This window comes from Brachycentrus maculatus, unplaced genomic scaffold (genome assembly GCF_059751285.1).
Source record: "Brachycentrus maculatus isolate JH-2025_06_01 unplaced genomic scaffold, ASM5975128v1 h1tg000189l, whole genome shotgun sequence".
Taxonomy (NCBI): Eukaryota; Metazoa; Arthropoda; class Insecta; order Trichoptera; family Brachycentridae; genus Brachycentrus; species Brachycentrus maculatus.
In genome coordinates this window covers 166,566-193,853 of record NW_028280940.1, presented here as the reverse complement: position 1 = coordinate 193,853, position 27,288 = coordinate 166,566, and the positions used below count along the sequence as shown (strand labels likewise).

Sequence of the window (27,288 nt, the reverse complement as noted above, 5' to 3'; positions counted from 1 at the left end):
GCAATTTATTATTATAAAGTATTGCTTTATTATCAAACGGTGATGCCTAAATAGTGCAGAGTTAAGTGAAAAATTCCACTTGGTTAATTGAACTTGTAAAATGGAACAAAGTATGACAGAAATCATGCTTCTTGTTTTTATATATTTCGAGTATTTATTTATAATACGTATTATTGTACGTATTATTTATAATACGTATTACGTAATTAATAGTATTATTTATTTATAATACGATGAATGGGAACATAGGCGTAAAATGAATAGTTGATTTCAGGTTGGAGATGAAATTTTGGCTGTTAACTTGGTGGACGTCACTCACATGTCCTTAGATGACGTGGTGATAATCATGTCAATTCCGAGAAGACTAGTTCTAGCCACTAGACAACGTAAAGGTTTGTAACATATCATTTTTATTTGTTAAATGAATAGTAGTAATCTGTATGTAATAGATTAATATCCACTCTCGCTGTGCGACCAACACGCGCGTTCCCTGTTTGCCAACAACATAACTATATTGCCTTCAGGAAACAAAGGAAGCGGTTCTCCGAGCCTGCCCCCGCGGTCGGAGCACAAACCGCCTCCGGTCGTTGTGATAAAACGGGAATTGAGAGACGAAGACATGGTGGACGAACTCGACCATGGACACTCAAACAGGTACATTAACAAATAGCCTCACCTTGTTGCGTTCCTGATCTCCTGATCTATCCTGTTTATCTAACTGCCATCGACATTAAGCGAAACTATAACTTTCTGCTTTTTAGCAACTGAATATTTTACGACTATCTCGAGACTAAAATTGTTATCACCCTCGCATTACAAAAGGGCTCTTTTAACAATACTTGTCTGAAATAATATATGTTTTAGGGATGCTGGAAGTTTACGACTTAGACACTCGCAGAGAGATGAACGAGAGATGACAGATTCTAGATCCCGTCTAGGGTTGGGACTAGCCGGATATTCGCCAGATCAGTCTTCCAATTTAGACCTCTACTATAACAGTAGGCCACCTTCAGAAACACCGACCAACCATTGGAGGCAAGTTGTTTTTTTCTTTACATTTACATGTTAATTGCCATTTTCTTTAGAGGTGAAAAACTCAACTAGGACTTGTTTGACATCTGCTTCGTTTTTGATTTTTTTTCTTGTAATTTTTTTTGCAAACTCAAAAATAAATGAAATTTCTTTCTGTTGGCCCATCCGGAAATCAAACCCGGGACCTCCATCGCGCTTGTGCAACGCGCTTACCCTTTAATGTTCGAGAACTCCTAAATCAAAATATGATGGAATCAAAAACTATTTTTTTAAATCTCTACGTTTGTTTCTCATATAAATTCTTCACTTTTTACATCAAAATTGATGTTAGTTACTGGTGTTGTACTGGTAGGGACTGACCAGAGCAATCGAAACTATGGATGGGGCGCTCCGCTCGCTCTACTGACTATAGCAGCGGTCGGGGAACTGGGGTAAATTACCCCAAATGGGGTAAAAAAAAATTTCGGGTAGTGAGGATTTTTTTTAAAATTTGTTATTTCATGATTATGTTTGTTAGTATTCTTACAAACTTAAAAAAATTTGGCGTGTGCGTCAGAAATCGATTAAACACCGAAGACTGTATTCAAATTGCTCTTTCATCAAAAATTTCAAATTTTGAAATAATTGTATCAAACATGAAGCAACATGATTTCTCCAAAAACTGAAAACGAAACCTGAAAACCTGAATTTTTGTTTGATACAATTTGAGAATTTTATTATGTTTTTATTTTTATTTTATACTAACTATTTTTATGTAACTTTTTTTATTTTCCGTGTAAATTAATTGAATAAAAAATGTTTCTTTAAAATAAACATTGATCGTCTTCTTTTCAAAATGGGGGGGGGGGTAATATCGCGGTAATGGTTAAAAAATTTCCTCGACCGCTGGACTATACGAATGTAACGTGTTACGTTACGACGAAATGGCTCCGGTCAGTCCCTACCAATACGCTATTACAATGTAATTGTATTCCGAATGCGAATGTTGTAAAAGTGCGTCCCGGGTTGATTAGTCATTCACAAAAATCGAGGTACGTATACGCAAAGGAGCGTATGTTATAGCATCTTACATGTATATACAGTCGAACTCGGTTATAACGAGGATGAAGGGATGAAGGGGATGAAGGGATGAGGAAAAGGTATATGCTCGTTATAACCGTTCCTCGTTATATCCGAGAATAGTTTTGTTAACATACCTATCACATGACGTGTGTTGTCTGGAAAGGTCACATAACACAATATGTCGCATTTGAAACAAAATTCATACAATTCACCCAATACACACGTATCATATTTTTTCCGTCAATCCAGTTTTCTTATATACACTACAACATTTTTCGCTATGTTCTTTTTCACGGATAATTTCCGCCTTTTCACGAATTGAGAGACACCTTTTACTATTGGTAGATATGTTAATAATTCGAGGGTTTGTTTTTAACTGACCTGCTCTAGAAGTGATCCGACATTCCCCACCTCGTAATATTTATTATGCAATGTCCATATTAAGCATAGAACATACAAAATACGGAAACTATCGTAAGAATCCCCGAAACAAGCATGACGTTCAAAAACCTTTTTTTTATTGTCGGTAACAACACCAATTTAGTTCTGAGAGTCATAAACGTAATACGATCCCGGCGGCAACGGTCTAATTATCCCAATATCCGGTCGGATTTTATTGCTTTAGGTCGGAAATGTTTTAAAACATTCAAATATTCACAACATTTTTAAGAAGACGATTTCTTTTTGCCCGCTATAGCCGAGAAGTTGCTCGTTATAACCATGAATGGTTGCTCGTTATAACCATGTATGGAGAAAATCAGAAACCAAAATGTCAACGAATGTTTCCTCGTTATGTCCGAGATCTCGCTATAACCGAGTTCGACTGTATGTCTATTTGAAAACATTGTGATATCATATTCATCATAGACTTAATAAGGCGTTAAGAGACACCTGTCAGTGAACGTAATTCAATATTATAAATTTTGGGTAAGGTTGCTTAAACTTGCGATATGTATATGTTGTACAGCTAGCTAACTTTTTTTTATATTAGTTACTAGTTCTCTATTACTTTAGTCTTCAAGTCATTGTTTGTGTTCGTCTTAAATTGTTTTTTTTTGCAAACATTGTTATTTTTTTGTTTTTTTGTTTGTTTTCTTATTGTTTTATTTTATTAAAAGTAAAAGAGGTAATGAGGGGATCCCGAAGTGTCGGCCTCTGTCCGTACATCCTCCTCCCCCCTCATTAATTGAATAGCGCATTATTTATTTCTTCAGAAATATTTTGAATATATTTTGGACAGAGAGTCCCTCAGGACTCCATAACTGCTGCGGGTGGATGGCGGGCTCAGATTCCAAAAAAAAGCTAGCTAACGTGATACTCATTACTATATAAATTAGTTGGTCTGTGCTCATTACGTTGCTCACAAACTACGGCTGATGAAACCGGTTGTCAATCAATATTGTCAGAAAGTTAGAAATAGCCATGTTTTTAAATGAACATTTATTTTTTTGCGAATAGAAGTAAAATCATAGTTACTAAGTTAAAATTAAAATTAAAACTAAGTTACTCTACTAAGTTAAAATGTTCCGTACGGAACAGATTACATTATGACTGATCTTGACAAACTAAGAAAATGAGACTAAAAACTAGTTGTCGTTGAGTTTTAAAATACCTGGTAATTTGTGTAAAATTTTTTGTTAATTAAAATATTTCTTTACGATAGCTATCAACCACCACCCCCCGTAATAACAGAACAGCCTAAGTCTACCTCTACTCAGCACTTCCAGGGGTATGAGCGAGGCTACCCGAAGACTCTGGAGAGTTTAGCGGAAAAAGTGCACTCCTTTTACACGGGACCGGTACTGCCCCGGAGACTGTCGGCAGGTGGTCAGCCAATGACTTCTGCAAGGTGACTTTCTTTGTTTCGTAAACTCACACGTACACAATAATACTATTTACTGACACGAACATGACTAGACAGTAATTATCTGTTTTGATTAAGTTTGAAATAGTTGAACTTATCTCCGGTCGGAAGGAACCAATGATAAGTTTTATTTCTCGAGAAGCAATGAAAAGTTCTGAAACATTTTATGTGTGTGTAAATTCCATTGCTCTAATTGCCATATTCCTCCCCGTGTATGTATTTACAATATACTTCTCAGTTTATGAGTTCATTTCACACTCTAGATTGTTTTAATTATAAGTTTTTCTTTGTGTCTTGTTTTTTTATGTTTTAGTATTTACTGTTTCTAAATTGGCAGGTTTACATCTAATCAACGCATTATGCCTCGGTCAGGATCCGATCAACACCTACCTCGAGTAGAATATTCAGATTACACCTCAATATCACCGGCAGGGAGACATACTCTTCTACGATCCAGTTTAAAATCTGGTAAGAATTACAATTATTATATATTTATCGAGAACTATACTTAATTTACGAAGCCTATAGGATATTCAAACTAATAACTATACCGTATTAGTAATTTCGGACAGTTGGTATCAGATTTCCTCTAATCTACCCTGAAGCGCAAATCATCTCAATCTACGATGCAGTGCCCTATGCACCATTAAGTGATGATAAGGGTTAGAAGGGGGGATGTGTAATTATAAAATGTGCGCGTCATATTTCTGCCAATATAAATAACGAAGCTTTTTTGAAAAATATTTGAGATATTTTTATGTTAAGTCCTTAATATATATTTTATAAAATTGTAAAGTGTCCGACAACAATACGCTTACAGGAAATTGTGAACTGATTTTGCAGGGTCAACTTTATCCAGGTATAACCAACGGTACGCCACAACTGGGCCAGACTCTAGAGCTTTAAGCAACAAGTACGCACCTCCTAGCTCTCTGACATCTCAGGGAACTCTCACTAGAAGAAACAGGAGCTTGGACTATTCTTCCGATACAGAAGCTACTTGCGGTGCTGGCTCTAGATCTAATTATTACTATTACAATAGGTTAGTAATCATACGTTCCATCCGTGAGTATTATTTCAGCATATATTTCCTAAATTGGACATAACTCAAAAACTTGTCCAATGATCTTCGTAACACTTAAAAGATTGGTTCCTGACAATAAGATTGAAAACAAAACAACAACAACTAAAAGGAAATCTTTTGGTGAACAAAAATATAAAAATGCAAAATTAAATTTTAAAGCTATATAAATTCATGATTGACATTAGTAAGTTGAACTTTTAGAGTTTTTCAAATATTCAACACATTTTTGCTTATAATTCTTCTTCTTCTTCTGCTTGGTGTAGGCTTTGTGGCCTGTTTTTAAGATGGATTAGCCTCCTGCGATGAAGATTCCCAGCTTGCCGATGCTTTTAATTATTTGTTCTTATTATACAGGATGTAAAGCTATATTCGTACAACAAATATACGTCCGTGTATTCATAAATATAATATGAATAGTAAATATGTAATCACTCGGTATCCACGTCCTAATGTGTTGATTTTTGCTTCAGGAATCAACCTTCATCAGCAATAAATTCATCATCTGTACAACGCACAAACACAATAACGGGCACAGATTTAGCTAACAAATTCAACTCCCTTCCCAGAGATACGAGAGCTTCCACGAGGTAACAACTTGTATCCTTATTATTTGCATACAACAACCGAGCAAATGGCATTGCAGCGTTATATAATGTTCATTTTGCAGGATGGCGATGGGAAAGAGGTTTGGAACGCTCGATCGACCGGGAGGAATAACTTCGTTACTCATGGATGATGCGGACGGGAACTTGTCAGCTCCCGAGATGCCTCATCTCGCCTCCCGAGGTCCGAGAGGTATGTTTCTTGCCTTTTGTCTCTCTGACGACCACTTTCAGGGTGGAAATTTTAATTACTCGGTAACAAATAATGTCACAAAGCGCACTTTTGGCGGACTAGAAAATACTTAAAGTGTTCTGCGATCTGACGTATGAAAGGTTAACACTCATTATTCTCGAGATATAGTATTTGGTCTTTAAAAGTGGTTGATAATTATTTTTAACATAATAAAAACGATAAAAAGACATAATTACGTCACTCCTCACTGGCTGTCATCATACCAAAATTAATCACAATCGTATCGCGTACGATTTACATTTACAGAAAATGAAGACATATTTTCATTTAATGTTTGGCAGAAATTTAAAAAAAAACACTGATTTCTGTTTATTTTTTGGAAATTTCGCAATGTAATACAGAGTGGCGGTAATTTGGTAGAAAGGGGACAGTTTTGACTGGACATGGGTGGGAGTATTTTTTATTGTAAAAACCTAATTTTGTGAGTAATACTTCTATTTAGTTTGTTTTGTGATTAAATTTCAGATGATTACCGATCGTGGTTATCGAGGACTCCTTCAACGAGCGCTATCTATGAACAAATCAGGGCAAGTAGAGACGTCCTCAATCAACACAGAGCGGCGAGGTTCACTTACAGCGCCGAAAACATTCACGATGCTTTGAAAAATGTGAGCATTCGAATCGTCACGTTGACTTTTTGAAATCATAGTATACTGCTACGATGATGTCTGATGATACGTTAACTTGCAGGCCGAGAATGCGGCAGCTTTCAGTTCCTCATACGGCCTGTACGGAAGTGGAAGGTCAGCTCTGACAGGAACTCTGGACAGAAACTTTACCGGAAGGTCATCAACTCACACATCTATCCCTGCCAGATCTCTATCTACTCAGCACATTACTTCCTCCGGTAAATATTCAAACTACTTTATGTTTTATATTTCATATTTCTTCTAGGCCCCATCCGTACTCGGCTCGACGTAGTGTTGATTCGAGAATTAGCTCCAAATTAACTGTATAAGAGTAGAAATACCCTATTTAATATAGTACATACCCTCACAGTATCAAAAGGAAAGTTTTAAGATATCCGAAATCAAATAAAGCTTAGCATGCGTCGAAGAGGTACTAGGCAAAAGTCTATATTGGCAGTATTTGTACATAATGCAAACTATGCCTTGTTCTCTCCGATTCCGCGGCTTCACATTTTAGCCAATGCTTTTGAAAGTATAGATTTTTTAAATAAATATTGTAATCCACCTTGATATCTGTACTTTCTCAGCATTTCTTCTCCATATCATGATGGATCAATTTAAACGTTGTGTCACTCTCTCTCGCTGTTCTCTGATAGTGTGTGAAGAAGATGTGTATTTACCAGTGCTTACTATTTGTTATTTTATTATTATTTTATGTTTAAGACTTTTTGTTTCTCTACTAGTGTATTCATTAGTGTATTTTTATATTAGATACTGTATATGTGTATTATATTAAAGGCACTAGCCGTTCAATAAATAAATAAATAAATAAAATGTATTGCATATATTGGAAAACACGTTTCCTAGCAAGACTAGTTATTATTAGTATAATTACAGTCACATGTCAGTAAGAATTTGTTTACATACATTTAAGAGATTATTATTTTGCGGTCGTGCCACAGCCTCCGAATGGCAAACAGACGGTCCCGGTTACTGGATTAGTGATTTGTTGCAGGAATGATCGGGTCTCCATCCACCCGCCGCATGAGGCAGCTGCTGGAGCTCGGCTCCAGGGGAGGCCCCAGCCCAGTCCCCACTCCTTCCTCGACACTTCCTCGATCCAGACATATCGATATTAACCCTACAGGTTTGGAAACTATTTATTATGTTTATAAATAATTTTACTCAAATTACCGCCAGTTACTTACTAAATTAAGTTTTTAAATACACCGAAAAGCCAAAACGCACGCTCGCAGTACGCTTGACTGTTATCATTTTACACCAAATACTCAAATGTTGAATCTTCCAGACATAAACCGTCTAGCCAATTCCCTTTCGAGAGAGGAGATTTACACTCCTCTACAAATTTATAAGAAGCTTATTATTGTTTCTTTTTTGTTGTTGTTTTACGAGTACTATAAGCACTCATAAAAATGACTGCCATGTTTAAAGAATAGGATATGTATTTCCACTGTTTATTTATTAAGACACCTAGAAGATTCTTTTTCAAATGTACGCAGTTATTTACATACTATGCACAAATAATGTAAAATTCGACATAAGATTAGGTATAGAAAATATGGGTTTAATTTACTAATTTCATAATAAATATACAGTGAAAATTGACCGCCTCCGTGGTGTAATGGAAGGCGTATTTAGCTACCACGCTCAAGGTCCCGGAATCGATTCCCAGAGGGGGGTGAAAATATATATATATATATATATATATATATATATATATATATATATATATATATATATATATATATATATATATATATATATAAATATATATATATATATACATATATATATATATATATATATATATATATATATATATATATACATATATATATATATATATGATTTTACACTCTAATATTTATTTAATATTACCCTGGTCCCTGAAACGCAGGAGTGATCACCTTACCTTCGTGTAAGATGATCACTCCTGATCAAGATACTGCGTCGATACGATGCAGTGCCCTTGCACCATTGGGTGCGGATAAGGGTTAGGAGAAAATTAGTTAAAATCTTAATTGCACTCGAAATAGAGTGTCTATGTACACAAACACAGACCTAACCAAAATATGTACAACGACATTTTCAAGCCTTATAGATTTCGCAATGTCACAGTTGTCAACAATGGCGGGCATTTTGTAGAAAGGAGCCAGTCCACAAATTATAAAAAACCAAATTAATATTTAAAAATTACATAAAAAGGAACAATAATGACAATTTCGAAATGCAAAAAATTATAGTTTTAGTTGCTAATTAGTATTGGCAAGTACTATGATATGTTCTGTTTTCAATTTCAATTACAATATATTGTGACATATGGGCGGTTGCAGAATTTGCGAAGTACAAGCTGGACAAGCAAACTGTGGGCACGAGCTCCGGCGTGTCGGGCATGCTGTGGCTGCACCTGCTGGCGGGCCGCGGGCTGCGGGGCGGCCCGGGGGGCTCGGGGTCGGCCACGCCCACCACCCCGCATTCGCAGCCCGCTTCTGCGCCTGCCAGGGACCTGTACTGCGTCCTCGAGTGTGACAGAGTTCATAAAGCGCGGACAGTGGTGCGTCATTTCTTACTACTCTATAATGTTATCCATCGCTGATTCTTATCCTAACCAATCACTCCTAAAACCACGCATACTATTCTTTTAATAATCTGCCTTTTAAGTTAAATTTCGGCTATTGTTATCAATTCCGATGCTTGCGAATAAAAAAATGTGAAAATTTATAGTAAATTCCCACGTTTTGGGCGTAATTATGTTTCTGAATATACCGTGGGTAAGCAGGATATGACGTTTCTAATTGTCATTACCATTACACTAGCTTTTCTGCGAATCACTGAATCACTGAATCCACGTATCAGTGATTTGATAAACTAGCGAAGGATCGGCGCTAGTGAACGTGATTTTCTATAAATTGGGATCAGACTAGGCAACCAATGTAAATGAACGGGTTATTAAGATCTGGTCATTTTCAAATCTCGGTCATTTTCAAAGTGACTCAGGCCCCATCTACTGACTGCATGACAAACCTGAATAGGAAGTTTAAATAGGTAGTTGAGTAAATAAATATTAAAATTGATTAATCGGGGGAGATGAAGTTAGCAATTTTGTGGAAATTATTCATTAGTAAAAGATCTCAACCCATAAACGTGGTTGTAACTCGATTACGAAACTGTAATATTGAATCATATTGAATATCTGGTGAATAATTTAATATATTATGCAATGCAATAGAAACTAAAATTATTTGTGTTCTTACGAACTATAGGTGCCTTGTCTCACAATCGTGGACGGTTTCACTAGTAGAGAATATCTGAGCACAGCTAGTTAACATGAGGATGGCATACATATCCATAACTGATCATGGACAAGAAAGATTTTAAGCATTACTCATTTTTGTTATTAAAACGTGTTCTTGTCATTATGCCCAGGTTCGGACGGGAGAGCTGCAGTTTGACTGGGATGAATCGTTCGAACTAGACCTTGTAAATAACCGGCAATTAGATCTACTGGTGTATTCCTGGGATCCTCAACATCGTCACAAGCTCTGCTACCGCGGGGCACTCAACCTCGTACAGCTCTTGGGCCAAAGTCCACTCCATCAACTTGCCTTAAAGATTGACCCGCGAGGTGTGTATTGTATATTTTACTACCGCTGACTTATTTATTGCTATAATTCTGATCGACCTAAATCGACTCAAAACCTAATCGACTTCAGCGTGCAGCCGCCCATTTGAAACAATGTATTACAAGAGGGAGGCCTTTGTTGAATACTGGACACAAGAAGAATGCTGAAGTAAGTATTACAAGACGCGATTGATTTGATTATGTGGTGATTTTGCGCAGGTGCGCAGATAATTCATATGCCTTTTGAATGCGTATTAGGTGTGTACGCTTTTCTCAGTTTTTACTCTTTCAGGAACTCTATACCTGCGATTACGGTATACTGACTCGGCAATGCTGTACCGTCGGCGCGGTGTGAGCGGTCCCGTTGCACGGGCTGCTCCCCCTCTATTTGGTGCGGAGCTGGAGGCCGTGGTGACCCGGGAGGGCTGTAGACCCGCATCGCAGCACGGTTCCCAGCCCCCCATACCGCTTATTATACGGCGCTGCGTCGAAGAGATTGAAAGGCGGGGATTAGACATAATTGGTAAATATATTTTTAATCCTTTAAGTTCTCGCATGTACTCGAACCGATGGCATATACCCATATTCAAAATAGCAGTATTGTCAAGAAACACCAGTTTGCCAGTTGGTTTTATTATAACTGCAAGTAATGATTAACTCCTTAGAATCCGACCATTGCTAGATCAAAATATACTATTTTGCCTGCTGAAAATGCCCACGCTATACCTTTGATAAAAATGAATGATAAATGAAAGACGAATGTCATAAATGGATTAGATCTTACTATTTATCAGAACAGAATATACCTCTTGGTATATAAATTACCTATTTTTCTACAAGTAAGTTTCTTTTGGTTGAAGTATACATATTTTGATAGTAAGAAAATAATGAATGAATGAATCACAAGAATGGCCCTAAACAGATTATCCACAATATCTTCTTTGTGTGCATCTAAAGGCTACCATAATGGCAATCATTCTTATATTTACCACTGCAGGGTGAAATTCATATTATTCGGGTTATTGGTTCCCGATCATCGTAGCAACAAAAATAAAGAAATCTCCAATTAAATAAACTTTTTTACAGGACTTTATCGTTTATGCGGATCGGCCACTAAAAAAAGGATTCTTCGGGAATCTTTTGAACGAAACAGTCGTACGGTAGAATTAACACCGGACAATGTTCCCGACATCAATGTCATTACCGGTGTCCTCAAGGATTACTTGCGAGAACTGCCTCAGCCACTATTCACCAAATGCCTCTACCAAATGACAGTGGATGCCCTGGGTAAACATTTCATATATTAAATAGAAACAAATACTCGGTTCAGCAATATGTACAGCTTCACTTCAACTTCTTTTCAAATTGTTCGCTATAGATCGGTGTCATCGCATTGGTGTTCATTCTGTATGCGTTGGTAAATATCCTTAAAATACAAAAATAGTATAATTGCATTACTGACTTCGAAGTAACATTTTAAGAAAATTTATACTGGTCATACCCATATTCTTCTTTTGACCTCTTAGCACTGCATTAGATTGACATTACACACCCTTTGGTATGAACTGTACCCATGTACTTATTACTTTTAGAATACTCTTTCCAGTCTAACTATGTTGCAAGAGCTAGTATCTGGTTGTTGGTCAGCCAATCTAAAGGGATTGAAATGATATCAACCAGTCATACAATTAATTTCATTGAATGTAGTTATAATGAGCTTTCTTCTAGATTTTCTCGCAAGGTTAGGCAGAGAGTGTCTTCCATATCCACGCATCTCCTCATACATATCCGCCAATTATTCCCACTCCTGACCCAACCGCTTTCAAGTATTTCAAGTACTTGATCATGCTAAGTTTTCTTCGGTCTTTCTCTGCTTCTATTACCAACCACATTCACCTCATAAATTATTTTTACTGTTCTTTCTTCACTCATTTCAAACAAGTCAAGTCCAAACTATCTCAACACACCTTTCTTAATTGTATTGATAATGCTTATGTCAGCTTTGCATTCTTTCCTCATTTCACCATTCAAACATCTATCGTACAACATTTTGCTGCACATTCATCTGAGAGATCGCATTTCTACTGCATCCAGTCTACCTCCATCCTTCTTTTGCCAACTCCATTGTGTACTGCCAGTTCAGCTTTCGCTGATAGGTGTTTATTTGCTTTAACTGATTTCAGTGCATCATTCACTCTGTTTCCAGCATTCACTCTACTTTCTATATGTTTATCAATCTTTCCATCCCTAGAAAACATCTTCTTTAACCATAACCGCTCCCTTTGTGGAGCAATGGAGTCCACAGAACTGTCTCCAGGTTCATCTGTCGGCTGCCAGCTCCCTTTGCATCCTCCGAAGTCAGGTCCGCGTCCCAAAGTTCAGACAAGAGCTGCCGACAAATTCTCAGCAATGGTTGTCCTGGGTGGCTGATTCCTTGTTAAAGCTGCAAGCTTGATGGCAGCTGTTGGGAGGCACGCGGAGTAAATGGCCTAGCCAACTGAATCGCCTTTTCTTGACGACTGTTGTGACCAAAATTAGCTGTTAGAAAACATAGTTGGTAGAAAACATACTTTCCTAATATACAAAATAATTGACCTGTTCCATTAAGTAATATATTAACCCCGAGATCTACATTAATCTCTCTCAATAACTATAATTTTTTTATTTGCTTACATATATCAGTAAATCACTTTCCTTGCACACATTATACACTTTTGTCACCAACGTCTGCAGGTCTTCTCTGCTATCGGCAAGAAAAACTGCATTGTCAGCATACAAAAGGTAATATTTCTAAGTATTTCTAAGATTACTTAGAAATATTAGAAATTAAAAAGGCAATTAATAATAATTTACGAGTAATAAATACACAGGTAAATGATTTTTCTAAAAATCCGTTATTCAATATGTTTCCAATCACTCATCATCCTTGATCCCTTTTGACTGTGACTGCCAATCAACTCAAAAAATAAAACCACATGAGAACTACCCAAGCTCCTTTGCCTAACCGTAAAAATATTTTGAATAATTTTATTTAGTAGATACTGTTTTATAGTGATTTTAAAACAAAGTTCCATTTTAGTTATAAAATGGAAAATCACAAAGTTAGTGCTTCAAATATAAATAAAGCGTTAAAAATTTTATTTTTCAAACTATTTACGGAGTTCTTTAAAATACACAAATGTAAGTATGTGTTTATTTTCTAGGAGTTTGCTTACCAGATGATCCAGAAGGAAATTCCAAGCTGATGTTCAGCATCCTGGATTGCCTACCCCGGACCAACCGGGCTACGCTCATCTTCCTGCTGGACCACCTGGCCATGGTGGTGTCAGTTTCAGATAGAAACAAGATGTCTCCGGAGAACCTGGCAACGGCGCTAGCTCCCCCTCTCATGCTGCACTCTTCCAGCGAAGGTCACGCCAACACCGACCTGGACTATGCTCAGCCCATCGGAGTCCTGAAGTACCTCCTGCAGATATGGCCCGCACCTAAGCACTCAGGTAATGTTTTTCTCGACCTTCGACCCAAACTTTTATTTCTCACTGTAAAATAAAAACGTAATTAAGAATGTTTTATGAGCAAAAAAGAAACACTAAACTGGGGATCGCTTCTGAATATGTTATCAATATTTTCCTTTATCTCAGAGTCAGTATTGGTACACAGTTTTTCGGCATGGCTTACATTTTCAATCTATGCCCTGAACTTCTCTTCTGCAAAGAATAGATTTGATTTTACGGAATTATACATACACAAACATTAATATTTGCATTGTCCTTGTTAGAAACCAAAAACACTTTGTTTCCCTACATATTCAAGTATGCAGTTGGTTCGCTTTATTTGCTGTTATGAAAAATCAGATAGGAACCACGCATGATTTTTGTCTCCATTAGTAAATAGGTACATTGATTTATACGAAGCATGGTATTTGTGACTCTTTGGCGGCACTGAGTATTAACAACCACATAACGTGAAGGATATCTGGTGGTGTAGGGACCTCTTCATAAGCAAGACGTATTGATGTACAAGTGTGGAGTGTTGATGGAGTATGGATGGTTTCCTTAGAGGTGTATTTCCATCAATTTGTAATTCTTTTATTATTTCTTCATTTCCACTGTAAGTACGAGACAATTTATTCACATAAACCTACATAAACATCTTATTATTTTTTTATTAAGACTTCCCAGCCTAGTGCTGCCAACGTTTCTTGGACTGGCTAAGCCACCAGCGGCCGGGCATTGTCGTGCGACAAAATTACTTTGTGAATGAGCCAACGAAACTGCCATGTCTGTTGGCTCATTTGCTACGTTTTTCCCTCAAAGCTCGATTCAGACTGATGAGCTGTTGTCGGTAGCGATCAGAAGTAACTGTTGCATGGATGTCTCCATGGATGTTCTGTTTTGCTTGTGATTTTGATGGTTGACCCGGATCAACCAACAAATCTTCTTCTTCTTCTTTATGTAGATCCTAGGGATCTGTTTGTGCCTCCGCATGTCGCTCTTGGGATGTCGACTCCCAGCTGTCTTTCCATCTTTTCGGAGGTCTGCCTGGGGGTCTGCGTCCTTCAGGGTTGCCTTGGAGGGCGATACGTGGAAGTCTGTATACGGATTTTGATGGTTGACCCGGACCAACCAACAAATCGAAAAGCAAAATTTCCTGTGAATCTTTTTTGTGCGAAACTTGAAATTTTCAACTCTATGAAAAAAACACTGATTAAAGCTGCAAACGAACGATTTATCATGCGTTTGGCAGCTGATATATAAGAGCTTTAAGTAATGCATTGCCAACTTCAAGTACGTGCACATACAAAAACTAGTACCACGCATTAGTAAACGGCCTTTTCATATGCATATACCTATTACATCACTAGATCATGAATAGTCGTATTATAGTATACATTTATATCATCACACATGTTTTTTCTACATACATATAAACTAACCTCCATAATATACAACTTCTTACAGCTATTCGGTAGAAGTATTTTTGTACAATATTTTAAGTAGAAATATTATCGTTTTAGAAATATTGTATGTGAAAAAGTATATTCAAAACAAATTGGGTAACTAATCTATGTCATTATGTTTTGCTTATGTGCTATCAGTTTGGAAATGTCTCGGTTATTCGGTGGCAGAGACTTTCTGGAAGATAGAGAGAAAAGGAGGGGTGGTTTGGCTAGTTAGAGTTGTAGCAGATGTGATGAGTAAAGAGAGGCGAGAAAGAGAAAGAGAAAGAGAAAGAGAGTTGAGAGTGAGAAGAAAGGAGGCATGTGGTTAATGCGTGTATGTTTGTAGACAGTTCGGCGCGGCGAGCCAGCGCCCGGGCCGCATGGAAACACAGCCAGTGCGTCTCCAGCGGGACTCTCCACGCTGCCAGGTAACCTCACATTACATTACAGACCTCATGTTCCCAAACATCCACATTTCTGTGGCGTCAGCTAAAACTGTTTCCTGTTTTCTGTTTCGTACAATTATTACATAATAACTCGGTCCATTCTGTAAACTGATCTATCTTCTTACCTTATTGAAGTCAGGTCACATAAATATTAGATGTTGCAAGTATATTTTGATGGAAATTTTAACACACACTGGCACACTGAAATGTAGCAGGTACTGCTGGTAAATAAACTGCATATGCATGAAATTATTTAAAGATGTAATGATACATATATATATATATATATATATATATATATATATATATATATATATATATATATATATATATATATATATATATATATATATATATATATATATATATATATATATATATATATATATATATATATATATATATATATATATATATATATATATATATATATATATATATATATATATATATATATATATATATACCTCTCCGATACACACATTTATCCCAACAGTATTACACTTTGGCCAAACGCTCGATCACTGTTCTTTCCCACCCACCCCACTCACCTGATTTCGCTCCTTCTGAATTTTTCTTGTTCCCGAAACTCAGAAGACATTTGAAAGGAAGAAGATTTGAGATGATTATCGAGATTAAGACAAATGTGACAAAAGTGCTGAAGGACATTACAAAAGAAGTTTTCCAGGACTGTTCCCCAAAGTGGTAATACCATTAAGATAAAGGTGTGGGTCGGGGAGGTGAATACTTTAAGAAGGACCCAGACATGTAACCTCTAAATAAAGTACATTTTGTTTTATGACGTTAGTCTGCATAATAATTAAACAAGCCAAGCATATCTCTGTAACCTCATAATTGCCTTTTTGACTAAGAAAAAACTTGTCCTCACTAGCCGTACATTTTTCGCATCTTTCTGGTTACCGTCCTTGGTTTTTTAGGCAAACCAATCGTTGAGGTATTTTCGGACGTCCAAATACAAATTGAAGTGCTGCTCAGCAAGCGCATGGTTCATCGATGACAAACGGTAGACAAGGGGCCAAGTCTGGTGAATAAGGCGAGTGGGGTAGGACCTCCCAATTAAGTGTCTCCAAATACTTGTTGATGTGTGCGATGGTGCGTTGTCATGCAGAAAAATTTGCCGCTCATGTCTTTGCTGGTAGTCGAACCATTTATCGTGCAGAGCTCGGTTGAGTATGACTAATTGTTAACGGTACCGTTATGCATTGACAGTTTCTTCTAGTTTTAGCAGCTCGTTGTAGATGACACCCTCCTGATCCCACCGAACACAAAACATTGTTTTTTTCCCAAGCGATCCGGTGTGGCGAACAATATCACTAGTTTGCCAAGGTCAACTTACAATTTTATTTACTTGGAATTCTGGAAAAAAATCCATATTTTTTTATTACCAGTAAACAATTCCATGCAAAAAAAAACTTTCCTTTGTTTTATGCGATCAGCATTTTTCATTCGTGAGTCACCCGTTTTCCGAACCTCCGAATCTTTCCCATTAGAAATGGGCGAGAAACACCCAGTTGCACGGCGCGAATTTATTGCAATAGGGTGTTTGTTGTCCTCGTTCCAAAGACCTTGCAATTCATGTCCTTTAACTATTTGGACTGATTTTCTCATTTCTGGTCGCTCTAGTTAAAATTACTTTCGCTGAACCGACTGAACCAATATCGGCAAGTCCTTTTCGATGGGACATTCTCGGCGTAGGTCTCCACAAGCATTCTATCCAATTCGGTAGGAGATTTCTTGGATTTGAAGTGGTAACTTCTAACGTAGCGTAACTTCCAACAGATGACAATTTCGGCGTAAAATTTGACATGATTAAAAAACTACTCAGCTGTATGCTGTTGATATTAATATGCACTAATTATTTTTGACAGATTTCAAACCTACGAAAAACATTTTATGATTTTTTTTTTCGAAATTGAGTCCGTTTGTACGCAACGCCACCTACAAGCTAATGGCAATTATGAGGTTACAGACCTGGTATAAATTGTTACTATATCACATTTCCCCACCATTCACCGCCTTTGCACGTGATTATGATTAGTTCTCGTTCGGTGTGGTTCTCTTACCTCTTTACCTTTACTGTCCTTTACTCTTGGAATGAACCTTTTGTCTAGAATATATCCATGTGGTATCTAGATTACTGTCCTTAATGTAATTTATTTATTTAATCAAACTCTCATCTTTTAATAATTCCTACTTTTCATTTTGTAATATATAGATATATATATATAGATATATATATATATATATATATATATATATATATATATATATATATATATATATATATATATATATATATATATATATATATATATATATATATATATATATATATATATATATATATATATATATATATATATATATATATATATATATATATATATATATATATATATATATATATATATATATATATATATATATATATATATATATATATATATATATATATATATATATATATATATATATATATATATATATATATATATATATATATATATATATATATATATATATATATATATATATATATATATATATATATATATATATATATATATATATATATATATATATATATATATATATATATATATATATATATATATATAAAATTTAAGAATTAATAGTTGAATTATCTCCAGCATAAAATATAGATAAGTTTCGACTTTTCTTATCAATGGTAGTTCTTAGCCAGTTTCAGTCATCAGTTTCTATTACTGGCACATCCAACTTTAACATCAACCGGTTTTAAATAAGCCCGGAATCCTAAAACCAGTTTTCACCCCAGAACCTAATTTGTGTATATGTCGGTATCGTTCATTTCGCAGTTAGAGTACCAGACCATTCAGCTCACTTGATGACACATTTGAAGGACCCAGGTTTCCAATAACTTAAGTGTTGCAGTCAATTTTCTTTCTTATTTAGTTTGATGTCATCAGTAACGTGATTTTTTAAAAAGTATAACCAAAAGCTTAATTGTTTTTATTTCATTACCTTTGCGTCGTCACTTAATTTTTTTTTCGGTTACTTATTTTTGTGTAAATATAGCCATTGTTAATCTGTGGATATATGTATATCGTAGCCATACAGGAGAAAGTGACCAACTGCAGTTTTTACAAAAACGTGATTATCAACTGTTTGACATCTTACTAGCTTAATACTGCCCTGAAAAAAATCCCAGAGCGATTTTAAACTTGGAAGTATAATATTTTGACTTGTTAAAAATGACTAACTGCATTGATGTTCATTTTCTTTACAAGCAAAAGTGACCAAGTGACAGTTGGACATTATTGCTTATTGTGACAATTTTCAACACAATGAAGTTATTTAAAGTTTTGTATAAAACATTTGACATTTAAATATTTCTAGAGAAACAAAGTGACTAAATTCGAAGTCGAATGGCCAGTAGAGGTAAATTATTGATGAAAATGTGTAAAACTTAAGAAAGAGTGATCCATATAATGTACATGAATTAAGATTTGACGATATGTTAGATCTCAAATCTTCTTCCAACCCTTATCCGCAACTAATGGTGCATAGGGCACTGCATCATATTGATGCAGTGTTATCTTGATCGTTACTTACATGAAGGCAAGATGATCACTCCTGCCAAAAACATGACAAAAAACTCGATAAAAATAAAGACAGCGAAATTGTTTCATGGCTGCAAATTAAATGCTTGCGATATGAGCACACTAGACCAGGAAAAAATGCATTTGTATTCGTACAACGAAGATTTTAAAATCCTGTCAGTATTTGGGTGAGGATTTTCAGTAATTTTTCCTCCATTAAATTATTTATACAAAGAAGAACTAAGAAAAAGAAGAAAGATTTGCTGGTGATACTGGTGCAATTTCACGGGAATAGTATGGGTGACACATCACTTTCTGTCTTTAGGATGAAAATTTTCTAAAATATTATTTACTCATTTTAATATAAGCAAACATCTCTTTTCACACAAAAATAATCACAATCGTGCATACATTATTTCTTTGTTTTTCGTGCATACATTATGACAAAAGTGTAAAAACGGTTAAATGGCCCTCCTGAACATTTTACGTTTTGTCAGTTGGTCACTTTCTCCTGTACGACTACGATATATATATATATATATATATATATATATATATATATATATATATATATATATATATATATATATATATATATATATATATATAAATACAAGTCAAGTGCTAGAAAATCTACGAAGAATAGAACCACACACTATAGATATTTGAAATACTTATGGCTTTCTGTTTACATTTGCTCTTCCAAAGTTTGTGTATTATTTGAATCAAAATCATTTTTGGTCTTTAGTTTTGGAGTAGTATTAAGTTACAGTACCCAGCATCCAATGTTTGTATCGCAATGTTTGTATCGTGACATATTGAAACCAGCCAAGTCCATCATAATTACGGTATTACTGTTTTATTGACATTCTCTCTAATTTTGACATTTATCTATTCCTAAAATTACCAAAATTTTATTATACATATGTTTTTTAATAATAATAAGTTCTTATATCTAATTTTTCTAATTTATCTTTTGTAGACGTGGCTGCTTGTGAAATGAAACGATCATATTTTATTCTTTTTTTATGACAATTAGAGGCTTTTTATACCCATAGATGTTTTATCGCTAAATAGGATCTGAGCTATCAAGCTGGCAGTTACCAGAAAAACAAATCTCAACCAGATGCTAATTCTACCGCTAATGTTTGCTTACATTGTTATAGACTCTAGTTAATCTTTAAAGTGCCCTTCTCACCTTGTGGGCTATAGGGGACAGTACCTCAGTAATGTACGTTTCTTAATCGTTCATTTCATAAAATCAACGTGATTAGTTTAGATGGCAGTTTATCTCTTTGATCTACCTGAAATTCAGACCCGGAACTTCCAGCAAGGTAACTAAATACACCGCTACATTATGAGGGCACACGCGATGAATCAAATTTAAGGTTGATCTGACCACTGTGCTAACTTGCCCAGGTAATCCGCCCAGGTCCGCACATCTAATTGAAATTATTTTGTTAGATGCCGGTAAGACTGGGTTAAATCGTTTTGCTTGGCGTCAGTAGTTTTTCCAGGTTTTTGGGAGATCAGAAATCGTCAAGTTTTACTAATTTCAACATCATTTTTTATGAGTTTTCAATCCTGTCCCTTAATTTTATGAAATACCAAGATATTATCATTTTTGTTTGGATATAATTGTTTTTGCTGGACACTAACATGGTGTTACTGAACCGCATAGTGCTAAAATAAAGAAAATGATTTATTTTAACAGGACTCTATAATGATTTTTTTTTATTTTATTCGCTAGGTATAGTTAAAATGCATCTAGATCGTATTTATTTATCTATTGCCCACCAATAGCATACAACATAAGAGAAAAAATATATGGCATAATAAATGCATGCATACATAGTTAGAAAATATATATAGATCCCAATCATACGTGCAGGTTCATCGGAGCGCACAACTTCCAACACATGACAATTTCAGACCAAAATTTCACACGATGAACAAAAACCTGTTTTCTAATCATATCCACAATATATATTTAAATTTCACATATAACATATATTTAATATCAATTTCATACTGTTTCCTTTTAGTGTTATTTTCTTCAATTATTCAATTTAAACAAGCTTGTGGGTGTCCCGTATATTCTATAAAGATCTCCATATCAATTTAAAAAAATATATTAGTTATTTTCTTAAATTATTGCTGTAACAAAATATGTATTATGCAAATTTATCATCAATGAGAACTCTCACAGCTAACATAATTTGAATTGAGTAAGATACATTAAGAAAGAGTATTTGTGTGTGTGTGTGTGTGTATGCATATGTAAATATCATACAGTATGTTACATATGTTTATAAGCAAAATTAAATATATACAATATATACACATATATATATATATATATATATATATATATATATATATATATATATATATATATATATATATATATATATATATATATATATATATATATATATATATATATATATATATATATATATATATATATATATATATATATACATATAAAATAATGTCTGAAAAGTTTCCTATCTAACAGTGGTGCAAATCAAAATTATTATTATTTTTTTTTACACAATCTCCTTTCACATATATACACTTCTCCCAGCGATACTCTCATCTCTTCAACCCGTACAAATAGTGTTCGGCTTCTTTCCCTGCAAAATAGTTGTTTACGAAGGTGAACAACAAAAAAGTCGTTAAGGGCTAGATCTGGTGAGTAAGAAGAGTGGTCAAGTAGTTCAAACCGTAATTCTGTTTCACTAACACAGTGAGAAGTCTTAGTGAAACATAATTTTTTTTCTTCTGAAAATGTGGTCGGTTTTCCTAACTTCTGTTTACCAATCAAATAATGATGAGTAGAACGCTTTTGTAATAGTTTTAATTTTTCTAGATAATCTATGAAAATAACCCCGTGACTATCCCAGTCGCCATCATTTTCTCAGCCGAAGGGACAGTTTTTGCCTTTTTTGGGGCCGATTCCCTTTGCAGTCCACTGTTTGGACATTTTTGTTTCTAGAGTAGCATTGTGTATTCAAGTTATCTACAGTTGTTAAGTCTAACTTGTTGCGCTGACAGAACGGTGCAAACATTCATTCAGGAGTGAGTGCGACGATTGTCCAATACCATTTAATGAACTTGATCGATTTTATCGTGAGTGGTTTACAGTTTTTGGCCGTCCAAAACGTTCATCATCATCCAAAAAGAGTCCCTGTACACAGCATCCAATGTATCTTTAATTTGCGTAAGCGTGTTTTTAACCTTTCAAAAACAAATATTTAATGACGGCTCGATACTCATATTTAAAAAAACAACTCACTCAAATTATAACTGTGCATCAAAAAAGCCGAAATTTTGGTGAGTACCTTTCAACGCATGCCCAAACACATTTGCAATTTTTACTGACAACTACTGCCATCTTCATGTTGAGGTCGGAAACATTTCAGACAGCCCTCGTATTTATTGAATAATAAAGCAATTTGCCTGTAACATATTTATATGTACGGATCGCTCCTGACATGTACTTATTTATGTATTGGTGTGTAATATATTAAGTCGTATAAATATGCTGTGTAATTTTGACTCATCGCAATAATTAGATACGCTTTATGAAAATACTACTGCTACAGTACACTTTTTAGTATTTCTTTGAAAATCCTTTTAGTTTTGCTACATTGCTAGCTTATTAAAAGCGAGCTAGCATCCAAAGAGAAACGTTGTATGGCGGGATGTATGGCCTCACTACTTGGGGTGCTATAAAGGTGTGCTGTTAGATAGATGAGATAGACTAAGAATAGTGTATGGTCCCGTAGGCCAGTTTCCGCACTCAGCCAGTCCATATCGGCAAGCAGCAGCAGTATCAGCAGTATCGCAAGCTCCATCGGCTCGGCACTCTCACGCCCCATCACAGGTAGGGCATGTAAGTATCCGACCACATCTATCAACCCATTGTTCGACACATCCCCTTGTTCCCTTTCCTTCCTCTGTTCGCAACATAGTCATCTTCAAGGAGATGTCTTCGTGGGACTAACAAATTCACGAACTCGGTTTCATCACTAAATTACCATAGAATATAATGAATGGTCATGGTGTACAAAATGGTAACACAAATATTCTTTTTTTCTCTCGGACCTCATACCATTGTCACGTACCGACCACAATTAAAGATTACAGAATGGTCTCGCCGATTTGCCAAGAAATGAGGAATGATTATTCCACGGATTAAATGGCAACATTGTTTGTTGGCGTGCCCATTTAAGTAAAAATGAGCTACATCTGAAAAGAGCTCCAAGATTGTTTTGACAAATTTGTGATCATTTGGGTGTAAATCCTGAACTACATACATATTCAATCTTTTACCAAAGTACGCCGCAACAATCTCGCGGGTTTTAGAGTGAGCCCTTGCCCTCGAAAATTCATATCACTAGAACACCGATTTAGGTCATAAGTAAAATAAGCTCCTACCAACACTACACAAGTTGCTATTTTTGTGTGACAAAATTTTCAATAGCTGAACTACTCATCATTTTTTTATTACTTTTCACTGGACTTTGTAAAGTAAGGTAAATCAACAAAGTGCTATGAATGAGAGTAGAAATTGTATGTGTTCCTCAACTCATTCAGATAAAATTGTGGTAAAAGATGCATAGGGCACTGTGTCAGATGGACGTGATCTGAACTTGATCATTAATCATGTAAGGAAAGGTACCAATCCAGGATAATATTTAATAAACGCGAGAGTATAAAATCTCCCAAATTTAATTTGACCCCTCTGTAAATTGAATCCTGGACCTCTGGCATAGTAGCCCAACACGCTAACCACCACACCATATTTAGTGATTAGGAGACTTATTGTCACTGCCCCTGCATAACTTACAGTTAACCATATTTCAATAAAGAAAGAGCACAGCTGTTATGTTTGTCAAATTTCGCTTAATACTCTTGCTTCTGTTGCGTTTGCTTGGAATGTATCAGGTGTACAGTGGACAATGCCACAACAAATAGTCATTTGTCCCTCACTGTCGACAGCGACATCATATTTACTCCACGACACTCCATTCAATATTGCCTCGAGCTACTGAATCTGCGTAGGTATATGATATCATGTGTTTATATAGGGAGATTTTTTAAGAGCTATGGTTTTTTAAAAAAAAACCACATTAAAATCAGAAAAATGCATAAAATCTTTATTTGAATCAATAGTACGGTCCATATAATTTAATTTTTGAAAAATATTTCATTCAAATGTTGACCGCAGCTGCGCCTAAATGGTCCATCCGCTTAGTCCAATTTTGGCATACACATTCCAACATTTCGGCCGGTATCTCTGGGAGTTTAATCGACCCACTGAAGCGGCTATTCGGGCTAATGGGATTAAATTTTGCACCAAATTTACATTGTTGGACATACCGACATACAGAGCTACCAATGCATCCAGAAAAAGTTACTGTTTGGTGCGGATTATGGGCTGGTGGCATCATTGGACCGTACTTCTTCAAAGATGATGCGAATCGCAATGTAACTGTGAATGGTGAGCACTACCGTGAAATGACATCCAACTTTTTTTTGCCCAAAATGGAAGAGCTTGACTTGCTTGACACGTGGTTTCAACAAGACAGTACCACATGCCACACAGCACGCGAAACAATGAACCAATTGAGAGGCAAGTTCGGTGAACAGTTTATTTCACGTTTGAGATCGGTCAATTGGCCGCCTAGATCGTACGATTTAAAGCCTTTAGATTATTTTTTGTAGAGCTATGTTAAGGCTCATGTCTATACTAACAAGCCCGCTTCGACTGACGCATTGGAAGACAACATTGAAGCATTTATTCGTGAGATACCGGCCGAAATGTTGGAAAGTGTATGCCAAAATTGGACTAAGCGGATGGACCATTTGAGGCGCAGCTGCGTTTAACATTTGAATGAAATAATTTTCAAACATTAAATTATATGGACCGTACTATTGATTCAAATAAAGATTTCATGCACTTTTCTGAATTTAATGTGTGTGTGTTTTTTTTTTAAACCGATAGCTCTTAAAAAATCACCCATATATCTTGCACTCGAACTGTATAATATTCCTCCATTTATATAAAATTTTAATAAAATAATGATAATTGTGAAAAACAAGTAAAAAGTGACTTCTTCATATAATAAATCCTCCCAAAAGTATCCACCTGTCAAATGATAGTCTTCAAATTCTGTCTTTGGTTAATGTTGTAATGCTGAAACTACAATTTTTAATACATATTGTTAATCTTTTCTTAATTAATTGAGATACAATTTAAATCTTATTCTTTTAATAATCTCCTTTATTTAATCTATACTATCTGAAAAGCAAAGACCTAAATACCATTGTTTTTAATCTGGATAATTGAAATGAGCTTTAGGGAAAATGTATACATATCTTATTCCTTTCGTCCCAGAAAATAACTCTAAAATGGATCTTTCATCTACTCGGTGTTTTTCTTTTAGGCTCAATTATCAGCCAAGGTCGCCCAATATCGTCCTCCATCGCCGCGAACTGGGCCTCTGCCCGCTCCTCCTCGCTCCCGACAGGTAAGTGGTATTTCGATATATTATTGATACTAATATTGCAATCAGAGAGCATCAACACGCACCGTCATCCGCAGGTGATAGTATCTTCTCCCGGCTCACCAAGTAGCAGTTCCGACAGCCAATCCGGTAATGAAACTCTGAAACACGGAAGTTCGGTGTCCTCCATCGCGCGCCAACCCGCGTCGCGGACCTCTCCGGGCGCCGGCTCGGGGGGGCGGAGCACCCCTTCCTCCTACCTGCAGGGCGCCCCCCCATCCGCCTCCTACTACGGGGGCAGTCCGGCCGCGCAGATGTTCTCCACCGGCCAAGGCAAGAGCCCGCGGGAGTCTCCCGGCCTCCCCCGCGGGGCCTCTCCCGCTCACCTCGCCACCGGGACTGCTTCGCCGGGAATCCCGGGGACCAACGCGGGCATCGCCGTCACCATGAACGCATCCCCTTTCTTAGCCGATCTTACCTCCACATCGCTGACGAGCATGGAAAATACCTTGATATCAAATCTGCAAAGCACCATCAATAACATAAGTACGACAGCGGATTCCATTTATCACCACACGAGCTCTTACAGTAACGGCCCGAAGAGCGACGACCTGTACAGTAGTAAGAACTCTATTTACGGTCACAAGATGGCACCGGTCAGCTCGACAGCTGTGAGCTCGGCAGTGCCAAGTTATGCCACCTACGCTTCTCGAGTTGGAGAAAATGTATTCGATTCTATTCACAATAATTCTAATTTCAACATCCAAATGACTGACATATTTGGGTCTAATCAAAGTAGCTCAAAGCAAACATCCGGATATGACGTGCTAAATTACAGCTCTACCAATCCGTTCCTACAAAATTATAGTACAGAAACCATCGAAGAAGAAAACATAATAAATGGAGATATTTCATTCTCGAGCAATCTATTTGGCACCCGAGGAAACGGTACGGGGGACCAGCTGGCGGTGGGCAGGAGAGAAGAACTTACTCCCACATCCAGCGCTGGCACTGAAGACTCGCGCCCCAGAGATCCGCACGAAAGAGATATCGACGGAGACGGAGAACAGAGTGACTGAATTCACCAACTATCGGTGCCTGAAGCACCATAGGCGCAATCGCCTAAACAAACTAGCTACAAATTGTTTTGAGTTTGTGTCTATTGTGTGTATATGAATATTACATTTTTAAGGAATGTTTAGTGTTTCAGAATTGGATAATATTGATAAACGTTGCCTGCTTTTGTGAATGAATCATATCTTTGGCATACTGTTAATCCAGTTATACGTGGCTTTTTTATTAGATCCTCTATAATTGAGGGCATTGAAAAAACTCGAATCATATTACAGGAACGATGCAGAATTGTCGTTCTTGTAGAATCATGTATGTAATGTAAAGTTTGCTTTTTATCTAACAAATATTGGGTAAGAAACACTTTACATCCATTGAGTTTGTCCATATCTTGTGTGTCATAACATATACAAAAATATGATTGGAAATGTTTGCACCAAATGGAATGTTTTACAGCTTACCTCATAGAGCACCTTTATATAATGTATTCACGCATTTATATCCAATAAAGATTGTCATGTGATAACAATAAATTGAACT

The 27,288-nt window shown here is 36.0% G+C and overlaps 1 protein-coding gene across 5 annotated transcripts in view; it reads left to right on the top strand.

Annotated features, from left to right (window-relative positions):
* Window positions 1-26,897, top strand: part of RhoGAP100F (Rho GTPase activating protein at 100F) — a 42,287-nt gene extending 15,390 nt beyond the window's left edge. For 2 of the 5 annotated variants that reach the window (XM_088262797.1, XM_088262798.1), the window contains exons 6-25: window positions 275-392; window positions 525-654; window positions 865-1,035; window positions 3,758-3,943; window positions 4,296-4,426; window positions 4,802-5,000; window positions 5,513-5,629; window positions 5,710-5,837; window positions 6,363-6,505; window positions 6,588-6,744; window positions 7,542-7,673; window positions 8,881-9,101; window positions 9,974-10,172; window positions 10,462-10,692; window positions 11,256-11,456; window positions 13,373-13,666; window positions 15,462-15,539; window positions 22,954-23,060; window positions 25,618-25,701; window positions 25,776-26,897. In XM_088262797.1, coding sequence (XP_088118923.1) covers window positions 275-392; window positions 525-654; window positions 865-1,035; window positions 3,758-3,943; window positions 4,296-4,426; window positions 4,802-5,000; window positions 5,513-5,629; window positions 5,710-5,837; window positions 6,363-6,505; window positions 6,588-6,744; window positions 7,542-7,673; window positions 8,881-9,101; window positions 9,974-10,172; window positions 10,462-10,692; window positions 11,256-11,456; window positions 13,373-13,666; window positions 15,462-15,539; window positions 22,954-23,060; window positions 25,618-25,701; window positions 25,776-26,756 — 4,008 coding nt within the window. In that variant the 3' untranslated portion in view covers window positions 26,757-26,897. Of the gene's footprint in view, window positions 1-274; window positions 393-524; window positions 655-864; window positions 1,036-3,757; window positions 3,944-4,295; window positions 4,427-4,801; window positions 5,001-5,512; window positions 5,630-5,709; window positions 5,838-6,362; window positions 6,506-6,587; window positions 6,745-7,541; window positions 7,674-8,880; window positions 9,102-9,973; window positions 10,173-10,461; window positions 10,693-11,255; window positions 11,457-13,372; window positions 13,667-15,457; window positions 15,540-22,953; window positions 23,061-25,617; window positions 25,702-25,775 lie in introns of all 5 variants that reach the window. The other 3 variants (XR_015837791.1, XM_088262800.1, XM_088262799.1) reach the window with 3 other exon arrangements.
* The last annotated feature ends 391 nt before the right edge of the window (window positions 26,898-27,288 follow it).